The 15,464-nt window shown below is 32.6% G+C and overlaps 1 protein-coding gene across 4 annotated transcripts; it reads left to right on the forward strand.

Moving 5' to 3' along the window:
• The first annotated feature begins 6,581 nt into the window (after window positions 1-6,581).
• Window positions 6,582-14,454, forward strand: LOC121248337 (uncharacterized hydrolase YugF-like). Of its 4 annotated transcripts, none has more exons than XR_005937428.1 (10): window positions 6,582-7,136; window positions 9,440-9,534; window positions 9,643-9,740; window positions 9,834-9,883; window positions 10,621-10,716; window positions 12,049-12,138; window positions 12,612-12,709; window positions 12,856-12,951; window positions 13,299-13,364; window positions 13,981-14,115. XR_005937428.1 is itself a non-coding variant. In XM_041146784.1 (10 exons), exons 1-10 carry the CDS (start codon window positions 6,921-6,923, stop codon window positions 14,107-14,109), a joined length of 1,029 nt encoding a protein of 342 aa, XP_041002718.1. In that variant the 5' UTR covers window positions 6,582-6,920; the 3' UTR covers window positions 14,110-14,454. The 4 variants fall into 4 exon arrangements, 3 of the variants coding, with proteins under 3 accessions (XP_041002718.1, XP_041002719.1, XP_041002717.1); XM_041146784.1 differs by having other exon boundaries at window positions 12,049-12,133; window positions 13,981-14,454; XM_041146785.1 differs by lacking the exon at window positions 13,981-14,115 and adding an exon at window positions 13,454-13,951 and having other exon boundaries at window positions 12,612-12,704; window positions 13,299-13,403.
• Window positions 14,455-15,464: the final 1,010 nt, after the last annotated feature.

Raw genomic sequence — 15,464 nt, forward strand, 5'->3', positions numbered from 1 at the left:
CTAAAGATATGTGTGTAGACTCCTAATGAAAAAAATTATAAATTATAAATATCATATATGTATACATATATATATTGAAAAGGCAAAAGAAAAATATTAGGGTTGCATGCATTGATATATAAGCTAAAGTCACTATGCTTCCCCGGTACTCTAAAGAGGCACGCTTGCCTTTGAGGTATGGGTGACAATATGTGATACGATTCATTAACTCAACACGAACACGACACGATAAAAGTAGATTTGAGTTTAACCTTAATGAGTTTGGGTCAAAATGGGTTGACCCGTTAAAACACGATTGTTTAACGAGTCAATCCGTTATAACCAGTTATGACTCGTTAAAAAAATTAAATTTACCTTTATATCCATAGACCTAAAATTTCAAAAACCCTAAAACTTAGGGCTCGTTTGTTTTCAGAAATGAGATGAGATGAGATGAGATTAAAGTTAAAAAGTTGAATAAAATATTGTTAGAATATATTTTTTAATATTATTTTTGTTTTAAGATTTGAAAAAGTTAAATTATTTATTTTATTTAGTGTGGAGATTTGAGAAAGTTATAATCATAAAGTGAGATAAGATGAGATGAGATGAAATATTTCTTGAAAACGAGGCCTTAATTTCCTAACCCACTCCGCCCCTCAATTTTATTTTATTTTTTTGTTCTCAACTTCTCAGTTCTCACGCCGGCCCCCCCCTCTTCGACTTCATCCTAATACCCCGTCGCCCACAGCGCTGCCACGCACACGGCGCCACACCCATCGCCCACACACGCTCACAACACCATAGCTTCTCAGTTCTCATGCCGCCACCCGCTGCCACACTCACGGTGCCACACCCGTCGCCCACGGTGCCAGGCCCACGCCCCGTCGCCCACGACTCACGAGTACTTCCGTAGGCTTGTAACCCAAGCAGCGGCGTAGCCTTGGCCCAGAGCTCAGGTCTCTATGTCTCAGACTCTCACAGTGGCCGAAGCCATCGGCATCCTCCTCACATAGAGCACAAGTTCGCGGCGACCCAGCCTCCAGGCCATCAGTCTCTCCCTCTCCTCTTCTTTAAGAGATCTTTGACTTCACACAAAGCCCAAAGGTAACTTGATTCCTTCTCCTAATAAATAATGCAGCCAGTTGTTAGAACTCTGCTATGTTTGTTGCTGTAATGACTGTTGTGCTTGCTTGCTGAATGACTGAATGTAATTAGGAAATCGTATACTGGGTATTGAACCCGCGCAGTGGTGAATTGAATGAGGGATGCTAGGTGTTTGTATAAATGTATGAAAGAGTCAGGATTGTATTGATACGGGAATCTTCAAGCAAGCTGCAGCTGATCACTAAGCTCCATATATTCTCTAAAATTGAGTTTGACTTCTTGAAGTCGGATTCTTTTGATTTGTTAGTGGGGGAGCTTTGCTGTGTAAATCCTCAAATTTCCCAACCCCAACCATTATTCGAAAAAACTAGATCTCTTGTTGCACCAAGATATATAACATCACTTGTCATTAATAGAAATTCCTGCAACTGAATACGGGTCATTAATATTGGCCCCAAATTTGAAAAAGAAAATTAGGATAACTCATGAAGGGCAGGAACAAAATGACAAATCTGAATGCACTTGAAAACTACCTTATATCTTCTTCTCAGTGGCTATCCAAAGGCCGAGAGAGCGAGCCCAATTCCTGTAAAATCAAAGAGAAGTTTCCCTCTCTAACTGAGTAAGCCCAATTATTGTTAATTATATATTAAGGATATTGATCAAAGTAATCTACATTTCACATTTGAGTCCAATACTATCTAGATGTTATCAATACTATTTGTGAGTTATTTAGTTAGTCGATAGTAATTCTAAGAATAATAATTCATTGTGGGGTCCACTTCACTTTACTTTAAGATCATATATGATTATAATTTTTCAATACAGTAATGTTATTTGATATAAAACTTCACTGTTGCCTTTTTTCTTAATAAAAATATAAGAAGAAGTTAAATTAGACGAGTTAACCAAAGATGTAATGGAGTTGGAGAACAACAAGAGCAAGGAGGACGCTCCACTTCATTTTTCAAGTTCTAAATTTGTTTAGCTCTGTGTTTTTATCATATTTGAGATTGTAACATTAATATGTTTACAATGTGTGTTTTGTTTATTATATTTGGGATGTAATTTTAATATTATTACAATGTGTGTGGATCATATTTAGTACTATTGAAATTTTAATGTTGATATTTTTATTGTTTGAATTATAATTTTAGATTTGTAGTTAGTTTTTTTTTTTAATATAGATATTATTTATATTTTAATATTTATATAAAATCAATTAGGTCAAATGGGTCTATTCAACCCATTAACGTAAACGGGTTGAAACGGATTGTATCGTGTCAATTTATTTTGTATTCACTAATGGATCATAACGGGTCGTGTCGTGTCAATCTGTTATCTTAATGGGTTTTGTTAAGATTTGAGATTTTGATACAAAACCTTAATAGGTCATGTTCGGGTTGACTTATTAAGTATAATGTACATGTCTTGACACAAGACGAACACGACTCATTAACACAATTTGACACCCCTAATTTGAGGGCCGGGATGCATTATGCAGTGTGGCCAACAAATATTAGAAGACCATGCGTACGTGTTCTATTAATTCTAAATCTTTCACTGGTCCACTATTAAAACAATTAGCTAGCTAGCACGACTAATGCACATATATATATATATATATACAGCATTAACTTTTGATAGCTGAGATGATCATGACGACCCAACTAATTAATTGATGGCATTAAACGAGTATTTGGAGTGGTACTGCAATAACTATAAAAGGATTCATTCATTAATCGGTGATAGTACTGGATCATCATTCTTCTAACTGGCTCCTAATCTAGTAAATAAAATTATAGTTAATATCAATTGTTGAATTTAACTGTTAAAATGAACTAAAAATAAGCCACGTAGTATTGGTCTTAATAATTGAATCTTAGCATATATATGATGCATATTTTTATAGTCCAAATTATATTTTTTTAGCTGGTCTTCTATACATATGCATTTTAATTATTATTTCAAGAATAATAGGAGTTTTCTTTTTTCTTTTTATGGATTTTATTAATTCCCTTGATTTCGACGATTGGGGAGACAGTCGAGAGTCACTGTAGTATGTCACTACCACAAGAGGGATCTCCGAAGTAGATGGTGGTTGATAGAAGACAAGAGAGACCACTTACAGTCTATACCTCGTTTACGAACGTTCTCATCACATCTACTTCTTTTATTTTTTTCTTGAAAAGTACATCGTCTTCTTTTATTAATTAAATATAGTTGGGAGAAGTATGATAAGGATGTATTAAATTATTAATTAAATATCCATCTACTTCTTTTATTAATTAAATATAGTTGGGAGAAGTATGAGAAGGATGTATTAAATTATTAATTAAATATCCATTTACTTCTTTTATTAAAGTGGAGCCAAGTTTTCTAATGACCAACCGTTTTTTTTATTATAAGTTAAAATATGGCTTGAATTATTATTATTATTATTATTATTAAGTTGTTACAAATGGTTTTAGCACTAGAATAAATATTATTTGAGACGACCGACATGGGTCTTGATGAGAATGCAGATTTTAATGAAAAAAACTGTGTTCCTTGTGTATAAATTAAAAAAATATTTCCAAAAATTTGTAATTATAAATTGATTTGAAAGCATTTTGGACCGTTGCATTAGTTGTACCACTTAAATCGGATATTTCATTCAAAATTTTAGTTTCAAATGTTTGGTTAGTGGGGTGATCTTATATCACTTCAGACTGTTTCACTACTATTTACAAAATATTCACAGATCATTTGACATCATCTCAATATCTAAACACGACAGGCTATGTTTGGTCAGTGAAGTAATCTATGATCACCTTAGACTGCCTCATTTCTATTCATTACGGTTACGAGTCAAAAAATCGAGTCTCTTTCTTGAGAAAGTCATTACAATTAGGTATGGTTTGGATAGTGAAATGAGATGAGATGATTTTAGATGAAAGTTGAAAGTTTAGTAAAATATTATTATAAAATATTAATATTATTTTAAAATTTAAAAAAGTTAAATTGTTTATTATATTTTGTGCATGAATTTAAAAAAATTATGATAATAAAATAAAATAAAATACTTACACTATTCAAACGGAATCTTAATCAGCATTAGTATCTCACGTACTAACCAATGTTTTGAATACCGTACCGATGAAGGCACTGGAACGAAATATTTCAGTACCGGTACAGTTTCAGGATAGCGTTTCGGGATAGTCGATCTATAAATAAATTATATATATAAATATATATAAAAATTATATTCTAAAATAATAGTCTATATATAAATAAATTATATACAAATACATATATATATAAATTATAAATAGTCTAGTCTGAATTAAGGGTTAAAAAATAAGCTTGTAGTTTAAAAAAACGAAAAAAAAAAAAAAACACAAGCCGAAATATCGGCCAGTACCGGCTGAAATATAGGCCGGTACGACTGGTACCGGCTGGTACGGCCGGTATTTTGGCCGGTACGGAATAGGTATAGTACCTGTACCGGCCGAACAGTCGAAACGAAAAATTTCGACCGTACCGGCCGGTACGGTACGAAATTTAAAACTTTGATACTAACTCTTTAGCGGCATTAAGAAAAGCTGGAAAGACACGTGTGAATAAAGTCATTTCCTTTATTAATTAATTTTATTTCCGACAAAACATGATTGGATTAAGAAATAAGTTGAGATGGTTTTAGATAAGTTAAATAAAATATTATTAGAATATTATTTTTTAATATTATTATTATTTTAAAATTTTAAAAAGTTAAATTATTTATTATATTTTATATGAAAATTTAGAAAATAATAATGATGAGATGAGTTGAAGTAAATTTTCAATCTAAATGGGGGCATATTATTTGTATTTTCTCTACTGTTTCTAAAGTTTGTATATTCTTGCACGTCCAAGTTATTGAAACTTTAATAACCCTATTTTGTGTTTAAAACAGAATTTTCACATCATAATTATTAAACTATTTTTTTTTAAATCAATCCCAATTATTAAACTTTAAGCCGGAGAAAAGCATAAAGCAGTTGAAGCTTTTCAGTTTTCTCTACTCGGCTGAATTTGCCATCCTCCTGAAAGTATTTTATTTTATTTTATTATTATAAATTTTTAAATTTATATATAAAATATAATAAATAATTTATTTTTTTAATTTTAAAATAATAATATTAAAAAATAATATTCTAATAATATTTTATTAAATTTTTAACTTTTATTTAAAACTATTGTCTCTCATCTCACTATCTAAATTATACTTAAGACTATTTTTAGATATAAAATTCATTTTAATTTATCTCATAAGCACTTTTGCATTCTCTTTACATATTTCACTAATGTGATTGGTTAAAATAATTATTTTATATTAAAAAAAATGACGCAACCAATCACCTTAGTAAAGTACGTAAAAAAAATATAAAACTGATTATACATAAAATTTTTATACATTTAAATATATATCTCAACTTATTTTATATATTTAAATACATCTTAATAAAATTTATAAAATATTATTATTCATAAATCAACTCAAATCAAGGTAACCTGACGCAGATTTTTTTTTCGCAGCCTTATTCTGACAGATTAAAACTAAAAATTAAGGTTAGTGTAAAAAGATAGAGTTTGGGTGAGTAGGACTAATTTGAACTTTTTTTTTAATAATACACGCACGATTATTTATACAGCCATATTTATTATGGAAGATAATTCTATAAAACGTCATTATTGATTATATTTCATAAATGTATGAATTTTTCTGTTTTGTGAAACGTCGAACCGTGATTTCGGCGATCAAATTCTTTCCACTTCCCTTAAGGCCATTAGGCCTTTTTATTTTTTATCTTATATATATTTTATATATTTTTAAAAATTTATCACATCATTAAAAAATAATTTTTTGATTATTAAGTAAAAAAAAAAAAAAAAAAACCCTATCTGGACCATCTGTCGGGACAAACCCTCAGTCGGTTTAATGTTTTCAATAAAAAATTTCTATCGAATTATATTTTTTTTATTTTATTTTACTTGCTTAATAGTTAAGATCAAGTGATTTTTAATTAGTTTGTGATTATTTAAAAAAATATTTAAAAGAATTTAAAAAATATAATTAAAAAAGAAAAATAATATTTATTATACAAATACTGCATAATTTTTTAAAAAAAATAATAAATACGATATTTACATAAAAATAAATAAATTACATACTTTTTTAAAAAAATTATCGTCGATCTTAAATAGATTTGAGAGATGTTTTGAGTCTTGAATTTGGGATCTAAAAAGTGTTCCAAATGAATTTTTTTTTTTTTTTTACTTAGTGATTAAAAAAGTATTTTTTAATAATGTTGTAAATTTTTTTATTTTTTTAAAAATATTTATGATGATTAAAAAAATACATGAAAAAAATAAAAAAATAAAAAAAATAAAATTTCCTTTACGGGACAATTATTCGGGATGTGTAGTGCTGCTCAGTAGACTTTTACCCACCAGAATCTTTTAATAAATACATTTGTCGAAGTGCAGAGAGCCTTGTGCTGAAATGGTCCAAGAAATCCGTACATGCGTTCCTCTAAGTTGAATGCAGCTGAAACGGCTCACTCCTTTTGGTTGCTGCCATCTCGCATCAACTGTCCGACTCCAAAACTCGACTCGCCTCCACATGTACTAACACCGCGTCGTCATTTTGCCTGCCCGCCTGCCTGCCTGTCACTTTGCCATTAACGAAACTTTTACCTCTTATCTCTTTTCTTGCGATCTCTCCTGATTTCAAAGAAAGTTGCCGGATCTTTTTTGCCTTTGATATCTTTTTTCTTCTTTTTTCCCTTTCGGGTTCCAAAGGCATCGTGACTATGATGTGGGGTTCTCCACCAATACCTGCACAAACGCGGGTGGCCACCATGGCAGAAAAATGTGAGAGTCTCAGCAGGGTTTTGGCTTGTAAAACTGGTGGAGGTGGTGGTAGGACTGGTGCTGGGTTTCCATCGTTTCTTCCTAAGGAGGTTGAGAAAATCAAAGACCCTTTTGCCAGAACTTTGGCTCAGAGGATAGAGAGGCTTCCTGTACAGGTATCCTTGACTAATTTCCCCCGTTGATTGTTACTACTCTCTTCTCCAAAACTCATGATTAGGCCAAGTCAAATTCATTTTCAAAAGAGTTAGCCCAGCTAGGCCAGAGTAGCCCGCTCAAGTAGACTATTTTACATTTTTTTTTTTCATTTTTTAATATATTTAAATATTTTTAAAAAATAAAAAAAATACTTTAATATATTTAAAATTACTTCATTAATCATTAAGCAAAAAAAAAAAAAAAATAAATAAATAAATAATTTTGTCAAGCAATTAAATTGAGCTGCACACCTAGGAGGTAAAGTAATTTTTTCCTTTTCAAAATATGCTCTGGAGATTTTCGTACTATTTCAGTGCGAGAATCCTTGAGAAAGATGGTGTAGCATCATCTTCCTTTTCTGAAAAACCGCCTAGGAAACAAATAATTAAATATCACGGTTATTTACTTTTTTCCCCTTTATTTATTTATTTATTATTTTTACATTTAAATGTAATTTCTTCCATTCCATCACCGACAATAAAATATCTTTCTATAAAAATAAAAAGCCCGTCCCAACATTAAGGCCTCGTCTGGATACTCGATTTACATGAGGTGAGATAAAATGTTTTGTTATAAGATGAATAAAATATTATTATAATATAATATTTAAATATAATTTTTATTTTAAAATTTAAAAAAATTATAATGATGAGATGAAATGGAATGATTTTATATATTTAAATCGGATCTAAGTTAATAATATATCTATAAAATCGTATGTTAAATAAAAACCAAGAAATAAAATCTTTTCATTCGAATGATTCTATGATTAAAGCAAGGATTGACAATCTTGTTGCTTCTGATGGTCATGCAGCTACTTCTATAGTAGTCAATCTGAGATATCCAAATCCACTGAGTTGATAGCTTCAATCTTGTTGCTTGAAGTTCATCTCCTCTTTCACTAGCTTAACCTCCTTTTAACTTTGCTCTATTCTCTGCCAATATAAGGCTTAGTTCCGACAGGGGTCACGACTTGGAGGACAGAGGTGGTTTAATGGTGATGCGGCTGGTTGTGATCTTTGTCTACTCGTTTTTTCATTTTCCCCCCTTTATTAGAATTTCAAATGGACCTTTTTTCCTATTCTCGTAAAAACCATTGACACATCATGTTCATAAACGTGTTTACTGCTCCGTCAATCCCAGACTAGCCATGGACGTTTTCAATTCAAAATGGAGGTCAAATATGGAAAATGAATAAAAATCATGAAGTTTTGAACTTTCCACAAACTTATTAATTCTGAATTTAGCAGAGACCATTTTGTTCTAGATGAATTCAAAATAATGATTTTTTGGTAGAGATATGAATTATTTTCTCAGGATAAATTATCCAATTGGGTTGGGAACATTTTCACTATGCTCTCTAATGAAAAGATCTTTAGTCTTTTCTTCAACTTTCAATCCAAACATATTTTTGATTCTAAATAAATCTCATCTGTTTCGAAAAAACGTAAAAACAATATCACAAAACTTTATATTTTAAATGAGAAATGATATTTGTTTGTGGCATATATTTTTTTAAAAACCTGAAAAACTCGTTCTTTTTAAATATATTTTTTATTGGGTCATCACTTTCGCAAACATAAATCCATCCTCAGAAAAATGTTCTAAAAAATCTAAAAGTTTTATTTATGCAAACATGTGTCGGGTTTGATCCATTACGGGTGGCATTTTTGCTGCTGATAGGATATCAGCTACAAAGAACGGAAACCAGAAAAATTGAACCAGGTTGGATTAAGTTTGGCTGAGCCTGACACGACAGTGAAATTCTTTTGGTATTATACCTACTTGAGATGTTTCTGGATTCACGGTGTGTTTGACTGTGCACTGTTGGGCCCCTATGTGTAGAGTTTGGTTGTATATGTTTGTGGCAGTCCGTTTTGATGATCCGTGATGGTCCGAACCAACAAAGATCTTTTATATTTTTTTGGTGGATTTTCAAGGAGGCTTAAATATAGAGCGGAGGCTTGAACCGATGGGTCCGGAGGTGAAGCTCCCGGGAAAATTTTTTTGATGCTTTTTGGGTCTTGATCCGACCCAACATTTAGTATACATTGTATTATTCTCTTGTATGGCTGCTGCACTATATTTACTTATCATCTGAAATAAAATTATTTGCAACTAAGTAGACGTAAACACATTGTCGAATCATGTAAACTTTGTATCGTGTGTGATTGATTCCACCTTTTATTTTACTCTTTTTTTTTTTTTTTTATATCATTCCCAACATTATGGTTCTTGGGTGGCATTCCTGTTATGATTGCAGATAGGAATCTCCGAAAGTTGCATAATGAGTAGCTGCGTAAAACCAATTATTCAAAGGGAGACCAATCCAATGGTTCTCCTACATTGCTTTGACAGGTTTGAAATTACATGCAAGTTTGTCCAGGCTATAACATATCATCTGCTGTTACTTACAAAAAAAACATATCATCTGCTGAACCTGGTTTATTATGTTGTACTGTTTAGTTCTTGTTTAGAATGGAGGTGCACATACCCCTTGCTTGAAGAGGCTGGTCTGGAGGTTTGGGCCATCGATGTTCTTGGATGGGGCTTCTCTGATTTAGGTCCACTTACATGTCTTTTCCATTGTTAGTTTTCTATTTAAGTTACAGCAGATTCTCTAATAATCTTTATTTTATCATGCTTACCTGTATTAGAGAGGCTTCCACCATGCAACGCGGCATCCAAGCGTCACCACCTCTATCAGGTATTGCTGGATTGCCGTGACTCCTAAAATCCTAGATTTTGTTGTTCCCCAATTAGGTTATTCTTTCTGAGTGGTAACAGGGTAAGAAAAAATAAAGTAGCCCATAACCGAGTCTAGTCTAGTTTCAACCAATTCATAGAAGTCCCAAGAACAGGATGCACACGCATCAACTCCATACCTTCCTTGTCCATTTAGAGTTATAATCTTTCTAAAGTGATCTTGTTACAAACAATGCCAATCACATTTACAGGGCTTAAATAAATTTAATCAGTGGGTCTCATGGTATATAACTACCAATAATGCGTTTCATGTGATTGTTTACCGACTAATTTTTCAGCACAACTTTTCCTAAAAATGTATATGTCATTCATGTGATAATTTAGGCGCACAATATAAAAAGCAATGTGAATAAAGGACAAGAATTCATTCAACAGATTTAAAAATGCCTCCAAGTCCACAGAAATAAAACATAATTTCTACAGTTTCAATCGCTTGGCTCTGCTGTATGATCAGGAGCAAGTCCCTTATCTGCTTTCTGCATGTCCTGTTTATCTTTGCTCTTGGCTACAAAGTAATTCGTTTGCATTCCCACTTGAAAATGATTTCCGATGGTTCTGAAATGATGGTATCTATGTTCAATGAATTAGTTCTTCGAAGAATTGACTTTCATCACTGAGAGTGGTAATTGAAACGGCATTTCAGTACTTGCTCTTGGTTTATCTGTTTTCATGGTCTAGCTTTGGAAGTCCTACATCAAAAGGCCAATGATATTAGTTGGACCAAGCCTCGGTGCCGCTGTTGCAATTGACTTTGCCGTCAATTATCCAGAAGCAGTAAGTTTCTCCCTCCGAACGAGCTCATTAGTCATTATCAAGTCACATATTTTTTTATAAGAAAGAAAAAAAAGTCGAAAGGATAGGGTCTTAGAAGCATTATCAAGTCATATATACCGTGGATGTTTGAGACACTGCATATTCCATATTTTGGCATTCAACTCTTTAATCAGTTATTTATCATTTCAGGCCAATATATTTTTATTTTGCGATCTTCTTTTGTTGTTACTTGCTGTCATTTCATACCCATCCAATAATGATACTTCAGGCAACATTTCAAACTTCCATAGAGGTGGGGAAAATGTAAAGTTATGGTTGAGCAAAAAAAAAAAAAAAAAAAAACTAATGCTGGAGAAGTAAGTAAACACAATGATAAGGAATAATTTATATTAAGTAGAAAGAGTTTTCCCTCTGATTTGTGACATGATTTATTGGCCCTTATATGGGGACTTTTACATCTAACTACTGAGATCTGGTAAAACTTTCTTCCTCACTGCATAAAGGCTGCAGTAATCAATAGTGGTAAAGTCTGAAAAGTTTGGGATGGAAAGATACACTCCTACTGTAGAAGAACTAGGTAATATGGATCCACCTTTGCTGTTCAGATTGTGAGTTTAAAGCCGACTTGCTTCCAATAGAGAAACATGAAATTTGGGTCTGCATTCTAGTGGCTCCAGTACCGTTTTAGCTTGTTGACAAGTTGCTAATTAGGGAGGTGACACGTTCCTTTTAGTCAAAAGGCTGACAAACTTACAGCTATTAATTTCATTATACTCTACGCGATTAGTTTTGACCGACTGAATACCTTCTAATGTACTTTTGCATTCAAATGAATAAGCTAAGAATAATAACAGATGCATAGCTGACATGGAGTCAATATTAATATATATATATATATTATAAGTAAGAAGAATTCATTAATCCACAAAATTAGGCAAGGCCAAGTATACAGGAAGTATGCTAGAGATGAACCTAATTACAAGCTAAGTGCTGTGAAAAACAGCATAAAAAGTCATTAAAACTAATCCCATTCAATACATTAGCCGAAACCCAAAGTAACAATGCATGAAAGAAAAGTCCCTAAACCCTCCCATCAAATGTCCCCCCCCCCCCCCCCCCCCCCCCCCCCCCCCCCCCCCCCCTATTATCAAAAAAAAAAAAAACGTCCCCTATTATCAATATATAACCTAAAATATCTGGTCTTCTAAAATTGCTGCTCTCATGCTCCATCTTTTATTATTACTCTTATTAGTGCTTTTGCTCTCACCTTATAGGAAGCTCACTTGGCCAACAAGGGCTGTGCTTATGACATATCATCTCTCCCATTTACAGGTTGAAAAACTGGTTTTGATTAATGCAAGTGTGTATGCAGAAGGTACAGGAGACCTAGCTAAGTTACCTACAATAGTAGCACATGGTTTGGTGAGTTTTAAAATAATTTATCACTTTGTAAAGGGCAGTGCTCCATATTGACTTTTCACAATGGCTATTTAGTTACGGAAGACAAAAATTGTATTTGAAGTGTTATTATGTGCACATAATATGTGAATCTTTTCCAACGCCTCAAAATACATGGCCGGACAAACAACAAAGAGCTTGAAAGTTATAACAGAGAGTTTCGATTTCTTCATAGTTTTGATCTTCTGCTTGTTCTCAGCCCTTACTTTGATAGGTTTAAAGAAACGAACATAAATATAGCTATCAAGCTCTCTGTTAACGATTTAATTGCTTCTACAATGCTGCTTTCTTGTTAGCTTTTAGATTGAAGACACCGTAAACATACCACTTTTGTTGTGTCGAGACTAGGCATGGCATGGAAGGAGATTAAATACTGGCCTTCAATGGTATTAATGAGCTTTTCCCCGCATAACTTTCCTTACTTTTGTGTGGATCAGGTTTCTTTATTGAAAAGCATCCCACTCCGCCTTTATGCAAATATACTGGCCTTCAATGGTATTTCATTAGCCACAAGCTTAGATTGGACCAATGTAAGGTTATAATATTTTTCGTTGATGAGATATTTTGTCTTTGGTTGGTCAGGTGCTATAAAAATGGGGAACTAATGTACTATTGAAATCTCTTGGGCTAATTGGTATATCTTTGATCTAATGATCGTGCTGTTCTCTTATTACAAACTAGGTTGGCCGCTTACACACTCTACTTCCTTGGTGGAAAGATGCAACCATTAATTTTATATGCAGCGGAGGATACAATGTTATATCCCAAATAAAACAGGTATAGCAGTCCCAAATTAATAAATATGCATATGCAAGTAGTGTGCAGGATCCTGAGGACTGAAGGCAGTAAACAGGTTTCATTAGTTTCTGTTTAATTTTATCAGTTGAATATATGCTTGGAGACAAAGTTGAGAAAGGAATTGATTTCATAATATGTGTTCGAAGGCAATTATAAGTTTTCGTATTCTCAACTACTTTTGAGAACCAGAAGGTAAATTTTTTAGGGACAGTAAGCTATTTATGAAATCAGAACTAGACCTTCTAGCAAACTTAAGAGTGATTGAACTTCGGCAACTAAAGAAGTCCCCAGTTGCGCTAAATTCTGTCCAAAATTCTGTTTTACAGGTAAAGCAGAAAGCACTTATCATTTGTGGTGAGCGTGATCAGATAATTGGCTACAAGCTAGCAGTGGTTAGTTTTTTGGCTTTTAGCACCTTACATATGAGATCCCTTTCTTCTTTTTCTTCTTCTTTCTTTTTTTTTTTTTTTTTTTTTTTTTTTTTTTTTTTTTTTTTATAATGACCAATATCACGAAATAGAATTTCTAGATCGAGGCCATCCCTCTGTCTTCCTATAATTTAAAAGCAAAAAATTACAAGGTCTTTTGATCATAAAATTAAGTACCCCTTGCTTGTCAGCCATTACTGTTCTATTAACTTTAGATACTTGGACTGTTTCTAAGATGTGAAGACAATATGGGTTTCTTGCCTAATGCTATGTGTCTGAATATTCTCCTTAAAACTCCCTTCACTTTGAGGACTCAGTACTTTCAAACTCAAGACAGAAATAAATCATGTTCCAAGTCTTGCACTTGGGTTGGTAACTCTGCAGCAGTCACTGCAATAATAAGAAGCTTGCCACCTTGAAATAAATGATAAAATGCATTCTTCCTTTATAGTTTTCATCCTTGCACCCTAGAACTTGGTTGAAGTTAAGGTCATAAGCTATTAGAAATAGGCTTGAATCTTTATTACACTCGTAATACTGTCAACAGTTTTTACTAGTTGCTGGTGTAAATATGATGCAGAGGCTGCACTGTGAACTTCAGGATGCAATTATACGGAAAGTACCGGATTGTGGTCATCTCCCTCACGTCCAGAAACCCAGGTCGGTCGCAAAGTTGATTGCAGACTTTGCTCGAGGTGATTGCCGCTAAGAGGTCGACATCAGACTTAGCTGGAACTTTGTCCCTGCTGAAGAAAAGGCCTGCTGTTTTATCCTACTCTAGTATATAATTGGGGTTGTATGGTATTGTGTCAATTGTCTCACACTTCACCAAAGCTAACGGTGTATTGGGTGAGAAAATACCTACTGTTAATGTAGCAATCACAACTCTACCCCACAAAAACAAAATTTAGTCTCTGAACCCATGCAGTTATCCTTCTCAGGCGCCATTGCACTCATTACGAACTCGTGGTTAGATCATCTGTGCGAGTTGCTGGGTGATGATTTTTATTTCTTTGAAACATTATACAAGTTTATAAATCTGCATCCTATTGTCGAACCTATCGTCATCTTGACAGTAATTATTTTTTTAATATTCATTTTCAAGATTAATATTTACGAAATTAATAGATAAAACATAATGTTTATGATAGAACGGAGTAAATTAAGTCTTTCGGCTGAGATCAAGCACATTATATAAGAGATACGTTTGCAAAGAGAATTATAAAGAGAAAATTTACAAATTGACGTGTGTGATGTAATATGTTAAGACTTACTTTACCTTAAAGGGATATTTGCAATTAGATGTACCATGTCAAGTCACAACTTGTAAAGCAGGTTTTCTTTTTGGATGAAGTAGGGCAAGAGAGGATTTTGTGTGGGGGGATGAGATGAGTTGAGATTAAAGTTAAATAAAATATTGTTATAATATATTTTTTTAATATTATTTTTGTTTTGAAATTTGAAAAAGTTGAATTGTTTATTTTATTTTGTGTGAAAATTTGAAAAATTTGTAATAATTAAATGAGATGAGTTAAGATAAACTGTGAAAACAAACGAGGTCTAAGCCTACTCCGTTCATACTTCTTGGGAACATTTATTACAAGGTTGTACCTTATTGCAAGGGAAATTGAATTTCCATGTTATCTTGATGAAAATTGGGCAGGATATTGTTTTTGGACCAAAGAAGCTGCTAAAATTTGTGTTTTATAAGTCACTCAAAGTAATCACTCAAACTGATACAATAGTGATCTTTTAAGTGGCCTGAGATAAACCAAAACCGTCTTATACTAGGTATTATTTATAATTTTCACACAAGATTCAGGTGGAAATTCGTTGGTCATCCAAAAATGTAATGAGAAGCGATGATTTCAATATAAAACCTGTCCAAATTTTGTGAAGACTTTTGGAATGTTTTAATAAGAATAAGAGTGTAGATTAAAAAAAAATTTACTGTAATGATTTCAATTTGTAATTTCAAGCTTTTCTCTTTGCCTCTAAATTTGAACAATTATTTTTCAAAAAATAATAAATAAAAAAAAGAAGAAGCATGGAATGGAATAGGTA

Source organism: Juglans microcarpa x Juglans regia, chromosome 2D, assembly GCF_004785595.1.
Source record: "Juglans microcarpa x Juglans regia isolate MS1-56 chromosome 2D, Jm3101_v1.0, whole genome shotgun sequence".
Taxonomy (NCBI): Eukaryota; Viridiplantae; Streptophyta; class Magnoliopsida; order Fagales; family Juglandaceae; genus Juglans; species Juglans microcarpa x Juglans regia.

What these genes read in the sequence shown, in the direction of transcription:
- LOC121248337 (XM_041146784.1), top strand. Translation starts at nt 6,921, where the DNA reads ATGATGTGGGGTTCTCCACCAATACCTGCACAAACGCGGGTGGCCACC. An exon ending in ATGGGGCTTCTCTGATTTAG is followed by an intron (nt 9,741 to 9,833) that starts GTCCACTTACAT and finishes TACCTGTATTAG; the next exon opens with AGAGGCTTCCACCATGCAAC. An exon ending in TTATATCCCAAATAAAACAG is followed by an intron (nt 12,952 to 13,298) that starts GTATAGCAGTCC and finishes TCTGTTTTACAG; the next exon opens with GTAAAGCAGAAAGCACTTAT.